Here is a 24,205-nt window from a genome sequence, read left to right on the forward strand (position 1 = left end):
AATAAAATTGTTTTAATTTTTTGTTAATGAAAATCCTTTTTAATAATTTTAAAATTAAGAGATGTCTTTTTGAAGTTTTTTAAATATCCCGTCACACTTTCAAAGTTGCCATTTTACTCCCCCCGAAGTTCGAAATCGTCAAGAAAATTACCCTTCTTCCGTTAATTTTGAGCCGCTATCTTTTATGTTTAAAACCTTCAAACAAAATTAGAGTTTTTGGCCACTTTGAGAATGGCAAAGAAAGCATATTTATTTATTTCTCTTTAATCTAAAAAACTTTTATAATAAAAAGAAAATCAGTTCTAATGAACAGGACTTCGAACAAACCTTCTTCCCAGCGGTTCATCTTCCCACAAAATCAACATTCCCACCGACACAATCCACAAACTGGAAGAATAACTCCAAAAATTTACAGAAAAGCTTCAGAAGCTCGAAAGGTTCCTTGAAGTCCAGTACTTCTCGATCTCCTCCGCTGTTCTTCCCGGAATCCTCCCGGCGATCAGCTTCCACCTACATTCCACTCGACCACAGAACGAGAATCAGCAAAACGAAACAGCAAACAGAGCTGGAGCTGTGCTCGATCAGCAAACCTCTCTCCGACCAAACTATACATCCTGGCGATCAGGTCGTCCTCGTCCTCTGAGAACTCCGCCTTGGAATAATCCTGACTGTGGCTCTCTGAAAAACGAAGCGAGCACAGAGGTCAGCGTCAGTGGAAAGAGAGGAGGAGCTTTGAAGGACTATAAAGTACCTACCTTTTGAATCGGAGGAAAGAGCATCATCCGATGATTGATCCATGCCTCTCGTGAATATACACTGATGATGACGATGGTGATTTGGAGAATCAAATTCCTATATATACATGGAAAAGGAGGTTGGGGAAGAATGACTGGTGGGAACAGGGACTGGTAGTTGGCAAAAGAAAGAGATGAGGTTTGATAGGTTGGTGAGAACCTTCTCTTTTTTGTTTGTTTTTTTTTTTGGGCAAAAATCAAAAGACCCCTCTGAATTATGGAAATCTTCAAGGGGGGGCACTTTTCTAATAAAAAAAATATTCCACCGTATATAAAAAATTAACTATCTCACCTTAATCAAAATTATTATACATCGAATTGATATTATATCAAAAATACTCTTTATTAATTTAGCTATAATTATTTTAAATTAATTAAAAATCATTTTAAATAATTATAATAATTATTGAATAGTTACTCCAATATTCTAATTGATATAATATCGTAAGAAAGAATATTTTGTTTTTTTTTAAAGAGAGAGTATTTTTTTAATGATTTACATAATTTCAAGTGTTTTTTAATTTTATCTTTTTGCATTTATATCATACAAAAATTATTTTTTATTATAAAAAAACGCTGTTCTTTAACTAGTCTAACTTTACTTTTATTATTATTTATTTTTAATCAATTATCCGGCTTTTCGAATTGACAGGACATTAAAATTTCTTATCAAGAATAAATTCAAAAAACACAGGTAAATTTCCACAAATGACCTTAACTGATCTAATTTTATATGGCAAAAGGTACAGATGACCAATTAACTAATCTAACTTTAGAAATATAAATAAGTGGTTTAATAACTCAATTGTAACTTAAATACCAGCAACTTAAAGATAATGTTATTTTATATAAAACAACTATAAAGTGTGTAATTTTGAAAAATAAAATTATTCGTTCAAGTAGAAGTGATAATCCTTATCCCAAGAGACCTTTCAAAATTACCCCATAAGATATGGAAGGGAGGTAATTATGAAAAACTTCATCCAACACAATATCTCTTTGTGTGAGGTAAGATAACCTTTGATATATTTCACACGCATTGAAACTTGACCCATAATTTATTGTAGTCATATCATATATAAGTACCAACTAGCTCCCGGGATTATGGTGTTATGGTAAGATATTTGGATTATCATCCAGATATTTACGATTTGATCTCTAACTATAACGTATTTGTAAAAATGCTTTCTCTAAATAGGACAAACAATCAAAGGATGTTGGGTTCTGGATTACCCATCACATGTATTTTTTAATTTATTCTTATAGTTAATAGAAAAAATTTATAAGACTAAACTGATAATAGTCAATAAAATTAATTAAATTTATCATATATAAGTACTAACTAAGTCAGTTCGTGAAGTCGGATAAAATTATTTGTGCAGAGTGATATTAGATATCAAATTATAGGTGAACATCATTATTTTTAACCTATCATGAGCAGTGATAATTAATTTAATAAGGATTAAGGAGTGAACTAATAAGGATTTGAAGATGTCAAGAGACAATACTGAAAAAAATGGAAGCTTCAAAATGAGGAGCATTTTGACTAAAAAAATAGAGTTTAGGGTAAAATGAAAAATGTTGATTTCTAGAGGCGTATGTAGCATTGTTTCGAAGGATAAAGATATTCCCAAGCACGGAAAGGGATTGAAGACGACATTTGATAGGAGATGTCTCCAAGTTGATAATCATTTACTTTTTTGGGGTGTAATTTAGGAGTTCGTTAATTTGATTGGTATTTAAATGAATGGTGCCCATTGAGATAGGGAATAACGATAAAGGAATAAATGACATGGTATATAGTGCAACGGTAAAAATATTTAATAGATTGATAGAATATCATGATTCAAAATTTAACGGGAGCCAAGTAGATTTTAGATATGTGAGTATTATAATATTTAAATAATATTACAAATTAATATGAATGGATATTATAACATTCCCATATTAACAATATTCAATTTTTTAAAACTGAGCAAATGTTATATAAAAAAATTTAAAAAGAAAAAATAAATTTTAAATATAAAAAAGAATAAATAAATGGATAATGAAATACATAAATAATCAATATTAATGTTCAAATAAATGTGAGTATTTTAATAAAAGGGAGATATTAATATAATAAATACGTGATATATTATTTGAAAATATGGCATATATTAAGGTTCAAATCAATATAGATGCCTTTGTAATAGATTTTAAACTTTGGATGTTGGCTATTGTGTGAATTGTCACTAGCATTTTTGGATTTATCATTTTCAATATTAATTAGGTGCGTAACATTCGAATACCTAAATTAACAACAAAATTAAAAACTATAAGTATTAAAAAAAAAATTAAACATATCCTAAATTATTGTGTAAAATAAAAAATAAATGTAACCTTATAAAAAATTAATAAAATATAAAAATATAATGATTAATTTAAAATAATTATATTATTATATGTTATATTCTTAGTTGAATTTTGAATATAAATCTATAGATTAATTCTATAAAAAGGTAAAAAAAAATAATAATAATTCGGTGCATGAAGCTCTGACTATGCGGGGTCCGAAAAAGGATTTATCCTTATCCTATTTTTTTGTAAGAGACTTCATGATCTTTTGATTACAAAATAAAAATTATAAAATGATATTTTTTTTAAAATTTTATTAAAATAATATTTTACAAATAATTTAATAGGAGAAAAATAAGAAAGGAATGGAAGGACTTTTTTTTTTTCATTTATTACGAAAAGAGCCTACATCCCGTTACTTGTATTATTACTATATATGACTCCTATATAATTATAGGAGCTACAATCCTATATAATTGTATGATTTTATAGTTAATTACAATTATAAAAGATACAAAATCATAACTTCCAAACACAATATTAATGGGTATTGATCAGAAATAATGTATCAGCTTAATTAGTGTGCTCATTTTATAATAGTTATATAATTGTTAAATCATAACCTTATCAGTATTGATAAAAATTAAAGTATTAATTAAAATAATTATTTTATAATAACTATAGAATTATAATTATTACTAGTGTGATTGTAATATAATAATATATAAATTATTTGGGTCTTTGAAAATTCGAATTGTTTGGATTTTCTAGTGTCACGTTAGCGAATCCCAGCAATAAACTATTGTAATGACCTTCCCTATGTAAAAATTATTTTAATTTAATATTATACTTATCTTAATAAAAGAAACTAAGAAAAGTATATTTTTTAACATCGTCGGCCTAAAATATTTATTGAAGCTTTTTGATCATAGTGTTGTCAATTCTAAGATGTGTAACTAAAGAGAACTATATTTTTTATATAAAACAACCAAAGAAAATTATTAATAAACCTTTGAATTATTTTTAATGTGAATAGAAAAAAGGATAGTAACGCAAATTCATTTTAGACTTCATCAAAGTTAGATAGTAAAGGGGGAAGATTTTTAATAAAATAGTAAAATAGTAAGATAATTGTATAGTAGTGATGAGTTTGTAGACCTTACAATAATGTCAAAAACAAGTATAATTTCAAAAGTCAAATGTGGCTAGTGATAAAATAAAATAATTTTGTTATAATAAATGAAAAGGAACACCTTGATTCTTATAATATTAAATAACAGAGCCATTTGATTTTTACTCAATTTCATATCCAAACTATTTCTCAATTGTAATAAAAAAAATGTAATTATACTTTCCAAAATACATTCAGTAATTCATTACTAAATTATATAAATAAAGATAAATTATAAAATTAATTTATAATCGATCTCAAATAACCTGCGAGGATATTTTAAATATTAAATTTATAATGATTGTATTGTTTAATAATTTTATATTTTTTAATGATATAAATAATTAAGGATGTTATTTTGATTTTTTTTATCTTATATGGAAATGTATTTGGTTGGAAAATAAATTATAAAAGAATGTTTTTGGTAAATATGAAGAATGGCACGTGACTACGAATTAAACCAATTCCCTGGTCAAAACAAATACCAACTCCACCCACCTTCTCCAGCCGTCGGTCTCTTCGCGCAAAGGTCAAAAAGACTAATTCCATTCTCATCGACAGATCTAGTTCCATCGCCAGATCTGCGATCAAGCGATCTCAATTCTCATCGACAGATCTAGTTCCACCGCCAGATCCACTAGATCGCGCTCCGACGTTGGCAGGTTGGGACGATGCACGACTTCTGCTTCACGATACCCTACGGGCTCCTGGTCCTCGTCGGCGGAGTCATCGGCTATGTGCGGCGGGGGAGTACGGCGTCGCTGGCCGGAGGAGCGGGCTCCGGACTCGTCCTTCTCATCGCCGGATTCATCAGCCTCAAGGCGTTCGAGAAGCGGCAGAACTCGTACTTCGCCTTGGGCCTCGAGACTGGTAGGAAGTTCTCTTGGGTCAGCAGACCTAGATTTGCTGAAAATCTTGCAAATTTGTGCCTTCATGGGTGCCATTCTCAATGATCTGACTGTTTCTGTAATAAAATTGGATCTAGCTGCCACTTTTCAATGTGATAAATATTTTGCAGTTCTTAGGGCATCTCCAATGGTTAGAACTTTAAATGAGTTTTTTTCAAGATCCCAATATGCCACATCAACAATATGAAAGCTCATTGAAATATCTTTAATGGTTAAAGCTCTAAATGAGCTTTCTTATGATCCATGTCATAGCATGAGTTGCATGGGTTCATGCATATTACATCAAATTTAACACAAAAGAGCAGGTTTGTGTTTTCACTACTACTCTTAAATTACAAACCTCAAACCTCACCTCTATAATGATTCTAAGACTTTTTATTTAGCTTTTTTAATTTTACAAACCTCTCATAAACCTTGCATTGAAGATGCCCTTATTGTGATTTCTTTCTGGAAAGGGGGAAATGCCGGCGTTGATCATGGTGCATTTGTTTTCTACTAATTGGAGCACATGAGCCTTGAGTTCACCCTAATAATTATTAGTCCTTCACGTTTCTTCAGCTAAATTTGCAGTATTAATATCTGGTTTTTGAATGTATAATGTGAAAATGACAGTACTACTTATTCTTCATCCATCCATGGGATTATCGTCATATCTTAAATAGAATTGCATACGGAATACAGATTATTAGACTAAGTCACTCAAACAATTATAGAAGGGGATAGGATGGAATTACTGAATCAGGGTACAGAACCAAGAACGAAAATAATGAAAATAGTACCAAGGAATAAACCTTTCTTCCTAACACAAGTTTTGGTTAGCCAAAAGACCAGTATCATAGTGGGGCAAAGAAACAAAAGGAAAGGTGGTTTATGCTATTGCTTCTTATGATAAGTGGGGTTGTATTAACCTGTTTGAACCTTGCAAACTTGTTGCCATAATGCTCACATGATACATAGCCATTAGGATGGATTTTCCATCACCAACTTGGTTGTTGCATAAAGTGATAAGCAGGTAAGAGAAACAATTACTACTATGTTACTCATTTTATGATATGTCTTGTTTTATGGATATGTGCTTTACCATTGAAATTCTTATGAATAAAAAGAAGCTTTCTTACAGTTAGTTTTTACCTTTTGGGGAATTATTGTAAACCCATAAACAACACACGTCACCATAAGTAGCTGGGTCCTGGGTGCTGAACTTGGTGATAACACATTCAAAGGCAATCAAGTAGCTTATTGAGTCAATTTCAACTTTAGTTTTAGGCTTCAATTTTAAATGGTCTTAGTGTAAAATGCAAAGAACCAACACTTTTGTACCTTGTTCGCATGATTGGTTTGTTTCCACGAATTAACTCATGGACAAGATGTTATGAGCTCAAACATTTCAGTTTGACGAAATTATTGTACAAGTTCGTGCACACACTTAGCTATTATCTAATGAGTATACTCATAATATATAAGCTCATCAAAAATTTCATTCAGAAGCTTGCAAAGAGTGTCACTGGAAAACTCATTTGATTGTTTGATAAGATTCTCATAGATTTGTGATACATAATCAACCGTACTAGTTTGTTAGAGTAGTGAAATTATGGATTCCAATGTCTATTGCACACTTGAATCAACCATAAGATTTAGTTAAATTCTACAATGGAGTTTGAGTTCAGAATAGGTTCCAAGGACTAGCTTGTATAGCATATAAAAGCTCATAGCTTGAGTTGATCATAAATAGGGCAGTACTTGTTGACTTGTTGTTTTGTTGTAAGTTACTTACACTGATACTTGTTGACTACTTTACTGTTTTCTTAAATTACGACCTTGTACTAAATTTTCTTCTCCACAACTGTTTTAGTAACACAATCTGTTAACTTGTCTCTTCACAGTTTGCTCCCTTACCCTCACATATGTCATGGGAACAAGATACTTAGAGACTTCCAAGATAATGCCTGCTGGATTAGTTGCTGCTCTTAGGTATGCCTTTTGCTCTCTCTTCGCTTTGTGTGACTAAGCCACATTGCCAAGTTTCTATTCCACGCAAGAACTTCTGTTTGTTTTGGTTGATGCCATTGTGTTTTAGGCCCTTGAGCCTGCATAGCAGAGTCATGCTTGCTTCACGCATTTTGTAATATTTATCTAATTAAGCAACCTTTATATTTTCATAATTCTAGGGAAATATCCACGGTGATAATATTGCCACATACTATTAATGAACTATTTAGTTTTGGTGCTGCATACTTTCCTGATAATTTAGAAAGGAAACAGTGAGTGAAAATTCAGAGTGGGAGAAAATGTACACATTAGGTCAAGCAGGAATTACTAAAAATTGGTACATGTTGGTTTTAAGAGTTTATTACAAAGTCAATTTTTGAGAGTTAAGAATAACCAAGAGCATTCTATTAAGCTAACCTAATAGATACTAAGTTGAAGTCTCCAATGGATTCCCAGTAAATAAATTTTCTTGTGAAAAGATCAGATCCATTGTTGGTATTCTTGATGTCCGTCATCGACAAACTGGTGAATATTAACTAGCAGTTCATGTTTGTGAGATGAAAGAAAGCATTAACCAAGATCATTCATAGTTGATGTTAGAATTATGAAACCAATATGGCAGAAAGCCCATTATTTCTCTTAATATAATTGACGGATTGTGCTCGCTCTTTTATCCTTCTACTGAAAATTGAAGAGTTTCAACAAACATAAATGATTACTGAAAACTCATGAATTACTTATCATGTGATCTCTATGCAGTGCATTGATGTCTCTGTTTTATCTGTACAAGATGGCAACTGGAGCAAATCATATTCCACCCAAAGCTGAATGAACATGACCATAAAAATCCAGAAAGCATTTAGCAGGTTCACATTGATCATAATCTGACATTATTTATGCAGGTGCTGTTATATTCCAAACACTATGAGCTATGTTTTGTTTTGGCAAACTGTATGTGTTATCTTGTTTGGCGGAACTTGCTCAATTTGTGACGACATTTTCACAAAGGATCTCAACCAAAGGAGATGTGTTGCTTTGTATCACTACTTAATAGATCTCAACCAAAGGATCTAGAGGTGATGGCTTAGGCATGATTTATGTTAGCCCATGCTCGGTTGTGCTCACGAGCCTTGTGTTCGACTAGGTTAGGGTTGGACTATGTCTAGCATAACCTAGGCCGTTTCAGATCATTAGTGTCTGATACACTTGAATGACGGGAACTTTTTATTAAAAGTAAAGGTCTAAAGGTGAGTGAATTATATCCCAAGAACTTTCGATTAAAGATAGATGTTCGATGGAGAATTGTGCTTACATCCTACATGGTGGAATGAAAACGAAGAGAATAATCTTAGGTTATGTTTACTTCATGGGATGGAAATAAGCGGGGAAATACGCAAATAAGCAAAGAGAAGGTGAGAGGAAGAAATGTAGTTTACTTGAGATGGTTAAAAAGGGGGAAATGGAAGAGAGGAGATCTTATTAGCCTAATCAACCTTTGATATGGCAAAAAGACGATTCGTTCGCTCCAATCTCCTTGTCAATTTGTCCCTAGACTAACACAATGATCAATGCATGAGAGAAGATATGCTCAGACATGTTTAATTTCGATCTCATGATTTAATGTGATAATATCGTATATCTTAATCATCGTTTCGATCTCATGATTTAATGTGATAATATCATATATCTTAATCATCGCACCGTCTTGAGGATTATCCTAATTAACCTTTGGGGTTGCATAGAAGGGTGATGTTATATCTCTTGGCTTCAAGGTTGTCAATGATTCCCATTTTGTCCATAGGTTTTCTTGGGACCTTTGTAGCATGAAGTGGCCCCCAACCTAACATGGAAAGACAAATTGTTGAGCTCCATAGGGTAAATATCATTTACCGTTGGTATCCTCTTTTTAATAAATGTGAAGATAGTTTTGTTGGAAAATGTAAATGAAAAAGTGATGAATGATGAGACTTAATTGTAGATGAGTTTTTAATTTTACATTGAGAATTTTGTAGTTACGAGATTGGTTTATTCATGACGAAGCGGCTCCGTGGTTACGGAGTCGCTTCTTCATGTTTTTAAATTTTTTATATTTTTTTTAAATAATTGTAAAAAATAAAAAACAATAGCCAGAATTTTAATAATCTTTGTGTGCTATGCCGTTGAACAACGGCTATTTTAGTAGTTGTTCAACGGTTAAATTTATTTTTTTAATTTAATTTTTTTATATAAATACTGATTTCATATTTTTTTATTCATCTCCTTGTTATCTTTACTTTTGATTTATTTCCTCAACTCTCTATATTTTTCAACCACAAAATATCTTGATTTATTTCAAATGACTTAAAATCCAGATCGATGAATTGATCTATGCTCCATGAATTTTGGAGAAATGAATTGGCGGAAGATGCGGAGGATATAGATGAACGAAGAATGCTCCAACTATATGAGCAGCGACAAACGATACGTCAAAGAGCTCAAAGTTCTTCCGGTGGAACATAGAGGAGAAGATATTTGAATCGAGATCGTGAAGTTGGATATGCTCGTCTTTTCAATGATTACTTTTCTGATGATCTAGTATATCCTGATGACATATTTCGACGTCGATTTCGAATGAAAAAGAGTTATTCTTTCGTATAGTTGATGTCGTGAAAAATCATTCTGAATATTTTCAATGGAAGGTCGATGCAGCGGGGAAAAAATGTTTGTCACCACTTCAGAAATGCACAGCGGCTATTCGTCAATTGACATATGGAGTCCTTGCTGATCATTATGATGAGTATCTACGGATTACTGAAACAACTATCATCCAATGTTTATTCAACTTTTGTCGATGTGTAATTGAAATGTTCGGGCCCAATATTTAAGAAGACCTAATGCTGCTGAAATTCAACACTTGCTTGAAATGCATGAACAGAGACATGGTTTCCTTGGCATGTTGGACAGTCTTGATTGTATGCATTGGCAATAGAAAAATTGCCTCGTCGCTTAGAAAGGCCAGTTTACTCGAGGAGATCATGGCGTCCCAACAATTGTGCTCGAAGTCGTTGCATCTTCGGACTTGTGGATATGACATGCCTTTTTTGGGATTGCAGGGTCACGTAATGATATCAATGTGTTTAACAAATCGCCGTTATTCAACGACGTCTTACAAGGGAATGCACCCAAGGTTAATTTTACGATTAATAATACACAATATACAAAAGGATATTATCTGACCGATGGGATCTATCCAGAATGAACTACTTTCGTCAAGAGCTTTTCATGCCCCCAGAATCCCAAGAGAAAAATATTTAAGGAATGACAGGAGGCCGCGAGAAAGGATATCGAGAAGGCATTTGGGGTGCTCCAATCACGATGGGCAATGATAAAAGGTCCAGGACGATTTTGGTACAAGGATAATTTGAAGGACATCATGTATATCTGTATTATTTTACACAACATGATTATTGAGAATGAGGGAGATGCAGTAGTCAATTGGTCGGACGATGAAGGAGATTCTCAATCACAAATATTTCAAGGCTCCACTCAAAAATTCCAAACATACATCCGCAGAAATTACGAGCTACGTGATAATCAACTATATCATCAACTTCGAGTTAACTTAGTTGAGTATATCTAGATACACTATAATTGTAATAAGTGAAAAAATAATTTATTAATTGTGATATATGTATTGTGATATTTATAAATTTTTTTAATTATAAAAGTTATTTTATGTTAGTAATTTTTGAATTTAAATTTGATTAAAATTTAATTATATAAAATATAAATATGTAGAAGAGATAATGAAATATATATAATGAAAAGTATGAGATCGAGAGAGTTGTTGAAAGATTTTTTTTATGATGAAAAGAGATATAAAATTTTTAACTTTTAATGTGACGCATGATAATAAAGAAGCTTACAATGTATTCTAACCCCTGTGAATTCCTTAATACTTGAAATTGTAACTACGAGGAGAGATTTGGCTTGCACGTGGGCATGTAAGATTTGTCGAGGGTTTGGACATTGAATTAGGTGATTTGTATGCAAGCATTAAATAAATTTTAAATTCAGAATATTCCCGGTAACTCTGGCAACATCTGAAAAGAAAAGATTTTTTAATAATTTTTTTATTTTATGTTTACTTCGATCTAATTTTTATCCGTTATATTTCTTCTTAAAATAATTGTCTCGATTTAATACTTTAGTCATATCCTTGTAATAGTCTACGATACTTCCCTTGGTCCATTTCTAATAACACAAATTTCTTAATTTTATTATTTAAATAATTTCAAGATGATTCCCTTCTCAAAGGATATTCCAAGCATCTCATTTTTTTATTAAAAAAAATCTCCCTTTAATCAACAATTAAGAAGTGAGACTTTATCTTTTTTGTTTTTTTTTGCCTCTTAATTTTTGTTTACTTCTATTTATTTATTTATTTTTAATGTATAAATAACTATTTTGTGTTTATATTTAATTTAGGAGAAAATTCATTTTCCATAGTTAACTATTTAAAAATTTAAAATAACCAAAATTATTATTATTTATTTCTGATAAGTTTTAAACAAATTCATTATAATGGTTAAAAAAAATTAAAAAATAAATAAATAACAATGGATCATGTTAGCTAATAGTACTCCGCGGGCACATAGTCCGTATGATATAAACGCTCTTCTTCTCCATTGTTGGCCATCGTTTTTCTCCAATGCCGTATGGTTACATGAAGCCATCGATTGTTCTCAGGCTCTTCACTTGGCCGCTCCTCTGCCTTCTGCTCCTCGTCGCCTCCAGTCGCTTCTTCTCGCACTCTAATGCTCCAGGCCGGGGCGATGCGCCCACATGGAAAGCCCCCTTTCGCCCCGCGGATTTGATCCCCGTCCTACCGCGTAAGGCGGCGTGGCCGCTCCTCCGATCGCTAAGGAGCGCCGCAGACCTCCTTCCGGCGTTTGTAGGCGCCGCATCCGATGACAAGGGTGCTCTCGAGTGGAAAGGCGCCTGCTTTTACAATAACACGGCGTGGATGGAGTTCCACAACAAGAGTGGGTCCCGATTCGGGGGCGGGACTCTCCATATCGAGGTTTATGTTGAAGAAATTCCTTTTCATAATCGATTTTTACCATTGGGGTTCAGCTAGTTAGGGATTAGGATTAGGGTTTAGGGTTTTGATTAGGTGGAATTTGTCGTATTCTTCGGCAAGATGGATAAATTATGGATCGGTAAATGGACGTTGAATTTTTGTTCGGAAGCAAAGATGATTATTGTTAGTGGGAAACGGATTATCTTCTTAGTTTGTGCTTAGTGCTGTTGTGGTGAAAAATGTGTTCTTGGTAGTTGGAATTAGCTGGTCATTCCCCCCCAAAGTAGGACTTCAATGAACTGGAATCTAGGAATGTTGAGCTCAGGTTTTGATGTTAGAGTCTTGCGTATTGAATTCAAATAAAATGAAAGGAACATGTGGATCTTTTTAATTTCTGAGATAGTAAGATTCTACATTCTAATTTCCAAGTAATCTTCTAGTTAAGCTTGATGGGGTAATTTTGTGCCTTGTTCAATAGTAGGATCATTTTTTTTTAAATTCTTTTAATGTTTGTCTTTCTTTCTTATGGCAGTTAGTTAAGTGTGAAGTGTGAAATTAACTCTAGACATTTCAACTGCTTGATGTGATTGAGCCTTTTGAAGAATATTCATTTGTTCCTCTATTTTTCATAATGAAACAATGGAAAATTTCTCACTTTATTCAGAACTTTTCATGAAGTATTTTCTCTTAGTTCCTAGTAGTTGCTTTATGTAGATTCATTTTTCTTATCAAATTGTTACTTGGAATAAATTGGTGCTGCTCAAAATTGTACCTAATCCAGGAGTAGTTGATCAAGGTTGTTAAGTGTTGTGCTTTGTGTATTCCTTGCATGTTTGTATATGTTGCGATTAAAAATTCTGTGTCCATTATGTTTCCATTTTTAAGGTATATGCAGTTGTTATAAAATGGAAACTGAGTATGCATATTACTTTTCAAGTTGTAAGTGCAATTTGGAGCATAATATACTGGGTAAGGATCATTAGTGGTTTGGAAGCAAATGTGATTGTGGATAACACTTTGAGTATGTGGTTAATTAGTATTGCGACATTGGTTCTGCTCTTTTGGCTAGGCCTAGCCATCATGCTTAGATAATTTGTCAATATGTTTTAAGTTAGGAGCTTGCATTTGATAATTTGTATAGAGTGTGTAGCATTGATCATGAGATTTGAAGATTGATCTAAACAAGCTTAAATGATGGAATTTATGGATCTAGTGTGGAGCCATATGGGGCTTCAACCTCATGGATGCTCATTAAGCTTGAATATCGACCCAAGGACTGTTGTGTTGATTGAAGCAATCTTGAGTTTGTTATGTGTAGAATGAATATAACAATAAGACTTGCTTTTAGATAGGAATTATTAACTAGGGTTGTAATCGAATTGAATCGAGCTGAGCCAAACAGTAAGAAACTCGAGCTCGGGCTCAGTTTGTTATCCTTAAGCTCGAGCTGGGCTCGTAATAAAATTAAATAGCTCGAGCTTGACTATATATATATATATATATATATATATATAAACTAGCCTCTTAATGAACATGTTTGCAAGCTCAAGAATCAAATACTGTTAAACTTGAGCTCGACTCAATAATGTTTTCGAGCTCAAAATCAAGCTCGAGCTCGCCTTGTTAACTTAATCAAACGATTTTTTTTTTCCGAACCGAGACTTGAATAGCTCACGAACGGCTTGGCTCGTTTATTAACTAAGGAGTTTCATCCTAGGAGTTTTAGAGCTTAACGATGTTTGAAAGTTTGTCTCACGGCTTAGGATCCACCCTTTTAGATGGTTGACCAAACTAAAGACAAACCTATATCTACCTTTGAAGGTGTTTTAACTAAAAACTCATGTTTGGTTGACTAAACATTAGTTTTGGGAAAAGGAATTGACCAATAATATGTTGGTAGACCAACATCATGGTATTTCAAAAACATTAAAGTTCCAATAGTCAAAGATTATTTTTTGTTTGACCCAATAAAAGTTTTGGTCAACCAAAGCGTATAAATATGATCATTGGAACTTTGTTTAAAAGCTTTTTGGTGGATCTTTTAGCACATGAATTCACAAGAAAACCTTCTTAAACATCTTCAATCTTGCTTAAGTGCTAAAAGGAGCACCAAGGAGCTTGAGAATGAAAAAAAAGTCAAAGTCTCATCCTTCTTTTTGGAAGTTCTCTTGGTAGCTCTTTGCTCACCTAGGTTTAGGTCTTCGTCTATAAGGTGAGGAAGAGGAATTTACTCGTGTACATATTGTATAACCTCTTGAAGGTGTGACTGGCTTTAGTGTAGATTTAGAAGTAATCAGTTTGCATTTTAGCGTTTGCTTGGTTGCTAGCAACTGCAGGAGCTAGTCCAGTACGAGCTAAGAGTCTTTAGAAATGCATAAGAACTAGTTAGTTTGCTTGTGCAGAGGGCATCTAGCCCAAAGGCTTGTTTGATCTAGGATGGGCTCTAGATTAAAGATTGACTCAACTAGGGAGACTTTAATTGATGGCGCTTTCAGTGAATGCTTCGTCACTCATTATTGCCAGGACTTCTAGTGACATTTTCTATTCATTGCAGAGCTTATTTATTGCCTCATTTAAAGAAGTGGATTAATGGATTTCAGTCATTTCAGGATGATGCATTAGACGCATTGTAGGCCGGTGATATAGGAGTGAGTGAAGTCACCTACATTATATTTCTATCATCACTTTGATTGATCACATACGTGCACATTTGTATTTAAGAATTTTTTTGGTGCCTCATTGTGCAAGGATTGGAAAAAATGAACACTCTCTATCCCCCCTCCCTCCGGTTATCAAGTAAAGTTGGTCAATGTGATAGTTAACTTATGCGTGTCCACAAAACATAATGCCATCCTGTAATATGTAGGAATCCTATTCAGTTTTCCTGCATCCTTTGATTTACATTTTTGACCTACTAAATAACATATCTTTCCTTAAAAATGCAGTTTGCAGAGAGATTTTAAATCCTTGTTACGATCTATGCTTTGTTTTATTTCCAGAATAGCAATGCCCACAGTTGGACATGCTTGGATCTTTACCTCTTCGCAACTCCATACCGTGTGACCTGGGATTACTACTTCTTGTCGCGGGAACATACTTTGGATTTTCATGAGTGGGTTGTAGAAGCTGAATATGAATATGTAAGTCTTCTCGGTCTTTATGCATATCACTTACTGACAATGTTTCTTAATCACACTAAATTGTTTCTTTTTTTAATTTTGCCAATGTAGGTGAAACATAATGGAGTTTCAATTTTCCTAATGCAATCTGGGATGATTGGAACTCTTTTGGCTCTATATGACATTTTCCCACTGTTTACAAACACTGGATGGGGTGAAAATACAAATCTTGCTTTTCTCAGAAAACATATGGGAGCTACATTTGAGGAACGCCCGCAACCATGGATTTCAAGTATCAATACTGATGATATACACTCGGGAGATTTCTTGGCCATTTCAAAAATTCGTGGACTTTGGGGTGGCTTTGAAACTCTTGAAAAGTGGGTCACTGGATCCTTTGCCGGTCACTCTGCAGTTTTCTTGAGGGACTCTGAAGGAAAGCTTTGGGTTGCAGAATCTGGCCACGACAACGAGAAGGTTAGATCTGATGGGTACTTTATACTTCTCTTTGGGTTGCAGAATCTTCAATTGCATCATTTGTACATGCTTTATTTTATCTGCATGAATATTCCATATTGGTTAACTATTTTATGGCAAAGATGATTAAATATTGGGAAAAGGAATTATATTGCGATTTCATTTTCTATAACAGATTTTAGTTGTATAATTGATCATGCCTATATTTGAATATGTTCTCCTACGTATGGTTTTCTAACACTTCATGTTCTAAGAAATTGCTGAAAACCTAATATAATATTTATTATATTGATTATGACAATTTTGAAATCTAATACACAAATTTTAATTTTCAATCCTATCCAAATTGGATTTCTATAGGCATAGTTGCTGCATTACATATTCCATTAGTAATTGAAGATTGTTTAGTCCACCATATTCATGCATTTTTGATCCACATAACAGCACTGATACTATTCCTATCAATATATTTGTTGCGTCATTCATGTTAATTCATATTCCCAGATATCACATTTCCTGGAATCACATTCATGGGAATGCCATTCCTCATTGGAATCTCTCATCAATTTTCCAGATCTTTTTGGTCTATGCTTCATTAGTTTTCATGTATTCAATACAAATGTGTTGGTTCTGCTTGCATTATTTACATGCTGGAAGAAGTGTTTTTTTTTTTTTTTGACCGGTAATATTTCAGTGACCTTAGATTACAGTCTTGCACATGCATATTCAAGCACAGAGTAGTAGTTCTTGTGCTATACCTGTTAATCACAGAGTTCACTTCTTATAGGGAGACGATGTGATTGCTATTCTAACATGGGATGAATGGTGGGAATTTGAGCTCACTAAAGATGATACAGATCCTCATATTGCAGTGCTTCCTCTCCATCCAGATATGCGAGCCAAATTCAACAATACTGCAGCGTGGGAATATGCAAAAAGCATGGTGGATAAGCCGTATGGTTACCATAATTTGATCTTCAGTTGGATAGACACTGTTAGTGGGAATTATCCACCTCCATTAGATGCACATCTGGTATCTTCCTGCCAATTTCATCTTTTGAGGCTTTTTTTTTTCTCTCCTGTGTTGGTATTTCGATTGTGATTCACATGCTTGATCAAAACATCATTCATGATTACCCTGCACTTGTCAACAAATCCATGAAGTTTGGCATAATTTCTTAAAGATCTAGAAGAGTTTTAAGTGCTGAATGAACTTTTCATTCTTACCTTTTTTTTGCTTTGTTTAGTGGAGCAAGAGGATAATCATTCGCAAATTACTTGACAAAAAGGTTTTGAATTTGGAGAGCATCCCCTTTTTTCTCTTCAAATACGTCAACTTACCATCATGTGCAATGAACTGATCAAAGTGTAGACAAATTATGCTAACTAACACCTGTTCTAGTCAGTTACACTCAATGATGATCTAAATGTAATTGAATGTTGTACACACACATCAGTCTGAATTGCACTTCTGATAGTTGTTCTCTTCTTTTTCCCATGAAAGATTATATAAATTATTATTCTTACAATCAATGGTGAAATTGGCGTTTAAATCAAGGTTTTGCAGAAAATAACTATTATACATGCATTTATATGAAAAACTTATTTTTAGTTCGTAATCATTATGTGGGAATTTAACATATTATGTTTGTTAGACAAGTTGAATACTCTAGAGAAGAATTGCTAAGATTTATGAAGTTGATCCTGATAGTTTTTTTCCCCTGTAAAGGTGGCTTCTGTAATGACCGTGTGGAGTCAATTCCGGCCAGCTTATGCTGCTAATTTGTGGAACGAAGCTCTGAACTTCCGACTTGGAACTCAGGTTTTTTTTTTTTTTTCTTGTGCATGCACTTTCCTCGGACATAATAAATATTGCTTTCTATTTAGCATATTTCTTGAGTGAACCAATGCCTTTTTTAGCAATCTTTTGCTCATTCGAGTTCATAATGTGATCTAAACGTCAAAGAACGTCCAGTAGAAAACTTTCACATGTTAAGATTTACCATGAACTGCCCTTTCTGCATATACTTACTGAAGAACTTAAGTTTTTCTTCAAGTTAAGTAAAATGAATTTGCAGGGTCTGAATCTGCCCGAAATCATTGTGGAAGCTGAAAAGAAAGGAACGTCATTTGACAAGTTGCTGACAGTTCCTGAGCAAGACGATTGGATCTACGACGATGGAAAATCAGCCTCGTGTGTTGCCTTCATTCTTGAAATGTACAAGGCGGCCGGATTGTTTGGTCCCATCGCCAACTCCATAATACAAGTTACCGAATTCACTGTAAGGCCACTCGATGTGTCAGAACAACAACACATATCCGATGAGAACCTTGCTCTTCGCATCATTAAATCACAGCAGGAAATAGTTTCGGTGGCATCTAATTTTTGATGTGCTATTATGCAGATTAAGGATGCTTACACCCTCAATTTCTACGAGAGCAATTCTAGCCGCTTGCCAGAGTGGTGCAACAAAGACGACGATGTGAAACTCCCCTTCTGCCAAATCAAGGGTCGGTATCGCATGGAATTGCCTGGCTATAACACCATGCAGCCGTATCCCCACATGAACGAGAGATGCCCGAGTCTCCCACCAAACTATGCCCGGCCCAAATATTGCTGAATTGGTATTCATCTCATGAGGATTTGCTTTACCTCTTCATCCCAATCTTTCCACAATCATGTATATATATATATATAAGATTGGGTAGCATAAGCAATTAGTTAGCGGCGAAGGATGTTGTCGTAGCTGTTCTCGGTGGAAATTGTCCGGATTTAGTACCAGTCGAAATTATTGTAGATCCTTGTTTATAAAACCTAGCTCAATGAATGGTGTGAACCTCCATTAGAGGGAGTGGTTAGTAATATTAGATAATCCAAAACACAATTAGCAAGGATGATTTTTTTTTTTATAAATATCATGACATAAATGATAAGGGATGATATATGTATAAAGTAAATTAATATTAAAAATTTAGTTGTTTTTAATATTAATTAATCTTACACTTTATATACTATTTTCTTTAATGTGTATTTAATTAATTCATATAATTTTATATTTGAGGGGTGATGAACTAGAGGGTTTGTGTATTTAGCTTAGTTTATTTGTAATGTATTTGTAATATCTTGGTTTACTTTCATGATTATTCGCTTGTCATTTGTTCCTATGAAAAGGGTGATTAGTTTTTTTAAATCTAGGGGATTATAAATGAATTCAATCTTCAACAAATTTATTATTTGATTGGGTAAGAATTTATTTATATCAATTAAATAAATAAATTTAAATAATTTGTTAAATTAAATTGAAAAGTTTAAACTATTACTTATTAATATTGGTGAATAAAATTCTTATTATGTTAAATAAATAAAAAAATTTAAAATGAACAAATAAGTTTTTGTATTAATAAATTTAATAATCAATTAAATAAATTTAAAATATTTTTTTTTCAAATAATTAAACAAACTTTAATTGAAAACTTTATAATATCAAAACAGATCAATTTCAAGTAAGCTTGAACCATGCACAAGTTTAAAAAAAAAAATCAACTCAAATTTAAATAATTATTTCAACGGTGTGATTCATTTTAGATTCGAATTGACTTAATCATGTCATCATACAAGCTCGATTACCATAAGATTTCACTTGATTTGACTCGTTTGCAATCCTATATAAAACTATATAACTATTTTAACTAAAACAATCATCCAAGTTAAACTAGCTAAATTTAAAAGTTCTAGCTGTTGTGTTGTTTTATCTTTTACTCTTAGTTCTAATGTTTATACCAGTCAACTTTCACAAAGAAGCATTCCGTTATTCTAGTATCTTTTGAATCATTCATTTTTTTTTTAAAAAAAAAGGTATAACAATTTTGATAAAAATTACTATATGGACTTAAAAGTATCTAAATATCAAAGACAGTCTTTATTGTGTTTCTAAAGCTTTAAAGTAGCCCTAGGGTATGATGCGATAATAAACAATGAAATAGACTTTCTACACAACGGAGATTTGAATCGAGCCATCCGCCATGACTCATCTGTGATTTCTATTTTACCCTACTAAGTGATGGAAAATTTATGTGAAATCGTACCTACCAAAATAAAATAAAATAAAATTCTAAAGACTTTAAAGTAGTTTTATATTTTCAAATTTTAATCAATTTATATGCATATAATAATTTTAGTTAAAATGAGAAGTGTCAAAAACTACTTCAAATCCATACAACAATTTTAACCTCATAGACGTCGAATAGCAAAACTAAAGAGCACGAAATGATTCTAGGGTTAACTTTAAAAAGCGGTATCATGCGATGCGAGAGGAGTTTCCAGACACCAATCAACTGAGCTATCGATAAATGAGAAATTAAGCAGGATTGGGGGTGAGAGTAGGCGTTGATTTGAGTCAGTCGTCCACCATCTAGAAGGTGAGACGACTTAGCAGTCAGCTTCTTCTCATCATACTCTTCCACTTGCAAGTCTAGAGTAGACAAACGGGAAACTAAAAACTAAGACTTGAGTTCAACTTCCCCTTCGCATCCTTCTTCTCTTCTTCAATTTCCATTATTTGGCTGTCTGCAATCATTCTCCACCATCCACATGGATGTACCATCTTACATAACCATTGGAGGCTGGTTCATTCAAGTGATCTTCGACAAGTACCTCTCCTCCAGGCTTCTGGCATGGGCAACCAACTCCGGCATAGGTGACGACCTCGAAAAGCTCCGGATCGCCATGTTGAGAATCCAATCACTGCTCAGCTGCACGGAGAAGACCAGCTCCAACGGCTTTGTTAGGTGGATGAAGGAGCTTAGGAATGTTGTTTATGATGCCGAAGACCTCCTTGATGAGCTTGAGTATAGGCGCCTTCGGCAGCAGCTGGAAGGTGAGACAAGCAGCCCGGTGAGTGCTTTTCTTGCTTCAAATTTGGAGGCAGCAAGGGATGCAGCAAACCGAGCGGGTGGTTTTCTGTCTTCAAATTTGTTTAATTCCTCAGAAGGTGACAATGCTATGAAAACTAAGCATGGCAATTCCAGGCCCTTGAACACTCCGGAACTGACATGGGATAGAGCTACCAAAGCTAGTATTCAAACGATAACCGAAAGGTTGAATCAAGCAAGTTCTGGTGTGAGCGAAACACTGACACTCTTTAAGTTGGAGCACTGCAATGGTCTGACTCAAAGAACTGAAAAAGGCACAACTAGCTCTGTGAGCAGTACAAAAGTGTTTGGTCGACAGAACAATGCAAAGAATTTAGTTGAACTGTTGTTGAGACTCGATGACGTGCAAGTCTCAATTCTTCCTATAGTTGGCATGGGAGGGATTGGCAAAACCACACTTGCTCAACTTGTTTATAGCAATCCCAAAATAGTAGAGCACTTTGAGTTAAGGATGTGGGTGCATGTTTCTAGTAGCTTCAGCGATATGGAATTCACAAGAGAGATCTTAGAATGCGCATCTGATGACAAACACGAATTCGACGGTGTAAAGAACTTTGACAGGCTACAATCAGCAATCAAGGAGAAGTTAATGCGAAAGAGGTATCTGTTAGTGTTAGATGATGTGTGGAATCAAGAGAATAGTAGTAAGTTATCAGTGATGGAAAGATGGGCCAAACTTTTAGCACCATTGAAAGCTGGCAAAAATGGAAGCAAGATCCTAATGACCACACGATCTAGAGTGGTATCAGAGATGTTAACTGCAAGGAACTCGATAAATTTGAAAGGTCTGAGTGATCAAGATTGCTGGTCCTTGATCAAGGAGATCACATTTTCTGGTGCAAATCCTGTGGAGGAACTCAAACTTGAGGAGATTGGCCAGAAAATAGCTCAAAGGGCGAAGGGATCGCCTTTAGCAGCAAAGGCAGCAGCAATAATACTGAAAAATAAGCAAAATGCTGAAGAATGGAAGATGATGCTGGAAGGAAAGAATTTATACAGCGATATCATACCCATTATGAAACCAAGTTACGATAACTTACCTGCTCATCTGCAGCGGTGCTTTGCATATTGCAGCATATTTCCTAAATGCTGGAAGTTTTCTGATGATTTGATTCACCTCTGGATGGCACAAGGGTACATCCAACCCAAAAGCAAGGATGCCAGGATGCAAGAAATTGGACAGGACTACATGGATGAACTGGTTTGCAGATCATTTTTCGAAGTGGAGAAGAAGGAATTTGTCACCCACTATGTCATACCTGATCTATTGCATGAGATGGCATGTGCTATTTGCAAGGACGAATGCATCAGAGTCGAAGATAATGAACCCACAAATATTCCACCATCAATCCGTCACCTGTTCATCAAGTCTGAACAATTTGCAGCCGTCACAGATGTGTACCAGTTTCATAACCTGCGGACACTCATCTGCTGCAGTGAAATCCAGTCTAATGTTCGTAATGTTCTTGAAGATGTTCTTAAGAACTTGAAAAGCATTCGGGTACTGGATTTATCAAATTGCAAGATGGATGATTTGCCAGAAGCTATATGCCACTGTATACATTTACGCTACCTGAATCTTTCAGCAACTTCTATTCGACAACTTCCTGAATCACTCTGCAGGCTCTACCACCTACAGGTGCTGAATTTGCTTGGATGCAGCCTTCTTAGTTTACCTTCATGTATGAACAGGCTGGTAAATTTGAGGCATCTTGCTGCTGCTCATCAATTAGTTTCCGATATAGCAGAAATTGGGAGATTGATATGCCTTCAGAGACTAGAAGTTTTCAGAGTCAGATATGAAATTGGATACAAAATAGAAGAACTGAAGGACTTGAATGAGCTTCAAAAATCACTTCATATAAGGAATCTAGAGAATGTTCAGGGCAAGAATGAGGCAAGTGAGGCCATGTTACACATGAAAGGTCATCTTAGTGGGTTGCAGTTACATTGGCTACCTTCGCAGAGGAATCACATGGTGGATGCTGAAGTTCTTGAAGGCCTTCGACCTCATCAAAACCTGAAAAGGCTGGAAATCATTGGTTGCAGAGGAAACATGTATCCTACCTGGCTAGAGACTGAATGGCTCACCAATCTTGAGATCATTTATTTAAGTGGCAATGAGAATTGGGGGTGTCTCCCCCCACTAGCACAGTTGCCTTCACTGAAAGTGCTCTGGATACAAGGACTGCACTCGGTAAAGCGGATCGGCACAGAGCTCTTTGGAACTGATGAGAAGGCACTTAAATGGTTGGAAGAGTTGGTACTTGATGACATGCCACAACTTGAGTGTTTGGAGGGAAGACAAATGTTTCCACATCTAAAGAGTGTCGTGATCAAGGATTGTAACAAGCTCAAGACATTACCACCCTTACCTTCCAGTCTTACTGAGCTGACTGTTCTGAATCAAGGTTTCTGGTTACCTTACTATGACGATATGAGGATGGGAAAGTCTCCATCAGTAGTTTCATCACTGTGCATTTACAATTGCTCTTTGCTCATTGCTGAATTCAGTGTTCTACTACTGCAAGAAACATTGTCATCACTGCGAACTCTTTGTATTGGTGATCTATCATTGCTCACAGGACTAATTATACGAAAAAACTTAGCTCGTCTTCAAAATCTAGACATCCAAAATTGCCTCGAGATAACTTTGTTGACGATTGAACAAGAAAAAGCGTTCGAGAATCTCACTGCCCTTAAAAGCCTGTGCTTCAGTGGCTGTGCCAATCTGCAGTACCTCCCAGAGTTAAGAGGCCTTCACTCACTTGAGAAGTTAATCATCTTAAATTGTCCCTTGATTCAGTCGCTGCCGAAGAAGGGACTGCCTTCTTTGCTGAAAGTGTTGGAAATCGACTCATGCCATCCATTGCTGAAGGAGGGTTTCAGAAACAATTGTGCTGACTATTGGTTAAGTATCAAGCATGTCCCCCGAGTCGAGATTGATGGAGAGATGATTCAGGAAAATGCTAGTGGAAATTAACCATAGATTTAACTCAATAGCTAAACTTTGATATACAAAAAATCTCCTCCTTTGAGAAGACCTTCTATTGACACGAACTCAACCACTTTGCCAATTGAACAGGATGTCAGACAGAAAACAGTCTGATTTTGCTGGTTTGATAAAGTATTTTCAGTAAGATGATTTCTGGGTTTTGTTTCCATTTTATTAACTTGTTACTGCCTTAACAAGAATACTAATACTGTCTTCATTTGGCTAATCTATTGGAACGAAAGGTGATATCGCTCATCCCAAACAACCTAGTATCATCGGTCCTACGGCAAGAAATAGGCAGGTAAATCACCGGAGCATTTTGCCCTAGCGCAGCGGCCCTTTGCATGGGGAGGTCTGACACCCAACAAGGCATTTTGCACCTGCTGAGAATTGACCCCAAGACTACACCCATGCATTCATT

At 34.5% G+C, this 24,205-nt stretch overlaps 3 protein-coding genes across 3 annotated transcripts; all 3 read left to right on the plus strand.

The window, feature by feature from the left end:
• Positions 1-4,791: 4,791 nt before the first annotated feature.
• Positions 4,792-8,245, plus strand: LOC122008492 (protein FATTY ACID EXPORT 5-like). The gene is made up of 3 exons (XM_042564238.1): positions 4,792-5,172; positions 7,094-7,181; positions 7,959-8,245. Exons 1-3 carry the CDS (start codon positions 4,974-4,976, stop codon positions 8,029-8,031), a joined length of 360 nt encoding a protein of 119 aa, XP_042420172.1. The 5' UTR covers positions 4,792-4,973; the 3' UTR covers positions 8,032-8,245.
• Positions 8,246-11,876: 3,631 nt separating this feature from the next.
• LOC122008494 lies at positions 11,877-18,763 on the plus strand. The gene is made up of 7 exons (XM_042564239.1): positions 11,877-12,261; positions 15,261-15,401; positions 15,492-15,857; positions 16,645-16,890; positions 17,587-17,679; positions 17,936-18,139; positions 18,263-18,763. The coding sequence occupies exons 1-7, from the start codon at positions 11,890-11,892 to the stop codon at positions 18,476-18,478; spliced, it is 1,638 nt and encodes a 545-aa protein (XP_042420173.1). The 5' UTR covers positions 11,877-11,889; the 3' UTR covers positions 18,479-18,763.
• Positions 18,764-20,448: 1,685 nt separating this feature from the next.
• On the plus strand, positions 20,449-23,772 carry LOC122010690 (putative disease resistance protein RGA3). Its single transcript, XM_042567193.1, has one exon. It carries the CDS (start codon positions 20,449-20,451, stop codon positions 23,770-23,772), a length of 3,324 nt encoding a protein of 1,107 aa, XP_042423127.1.
• Positions 23,773-24,205: the final 433 nt, after the last annotated feature.

The sequence above is a fragment of the Zingiber officinale genome, chromosome 8A (assembly GCF_018446385.1).
Source record: "Zingiber officinale cultivar Zhangliang chromosome 8A, Zo_v1.1, whole genome shotgun sequence".
Classification (NCBI taxonomy): domain Eukaryota; kingdom Viridiplantae; phylum Streptophyta; class Magnoliopsida; order Zingiberales; family Zingiberaceae; genus Zingiber; species Zingiber officinale.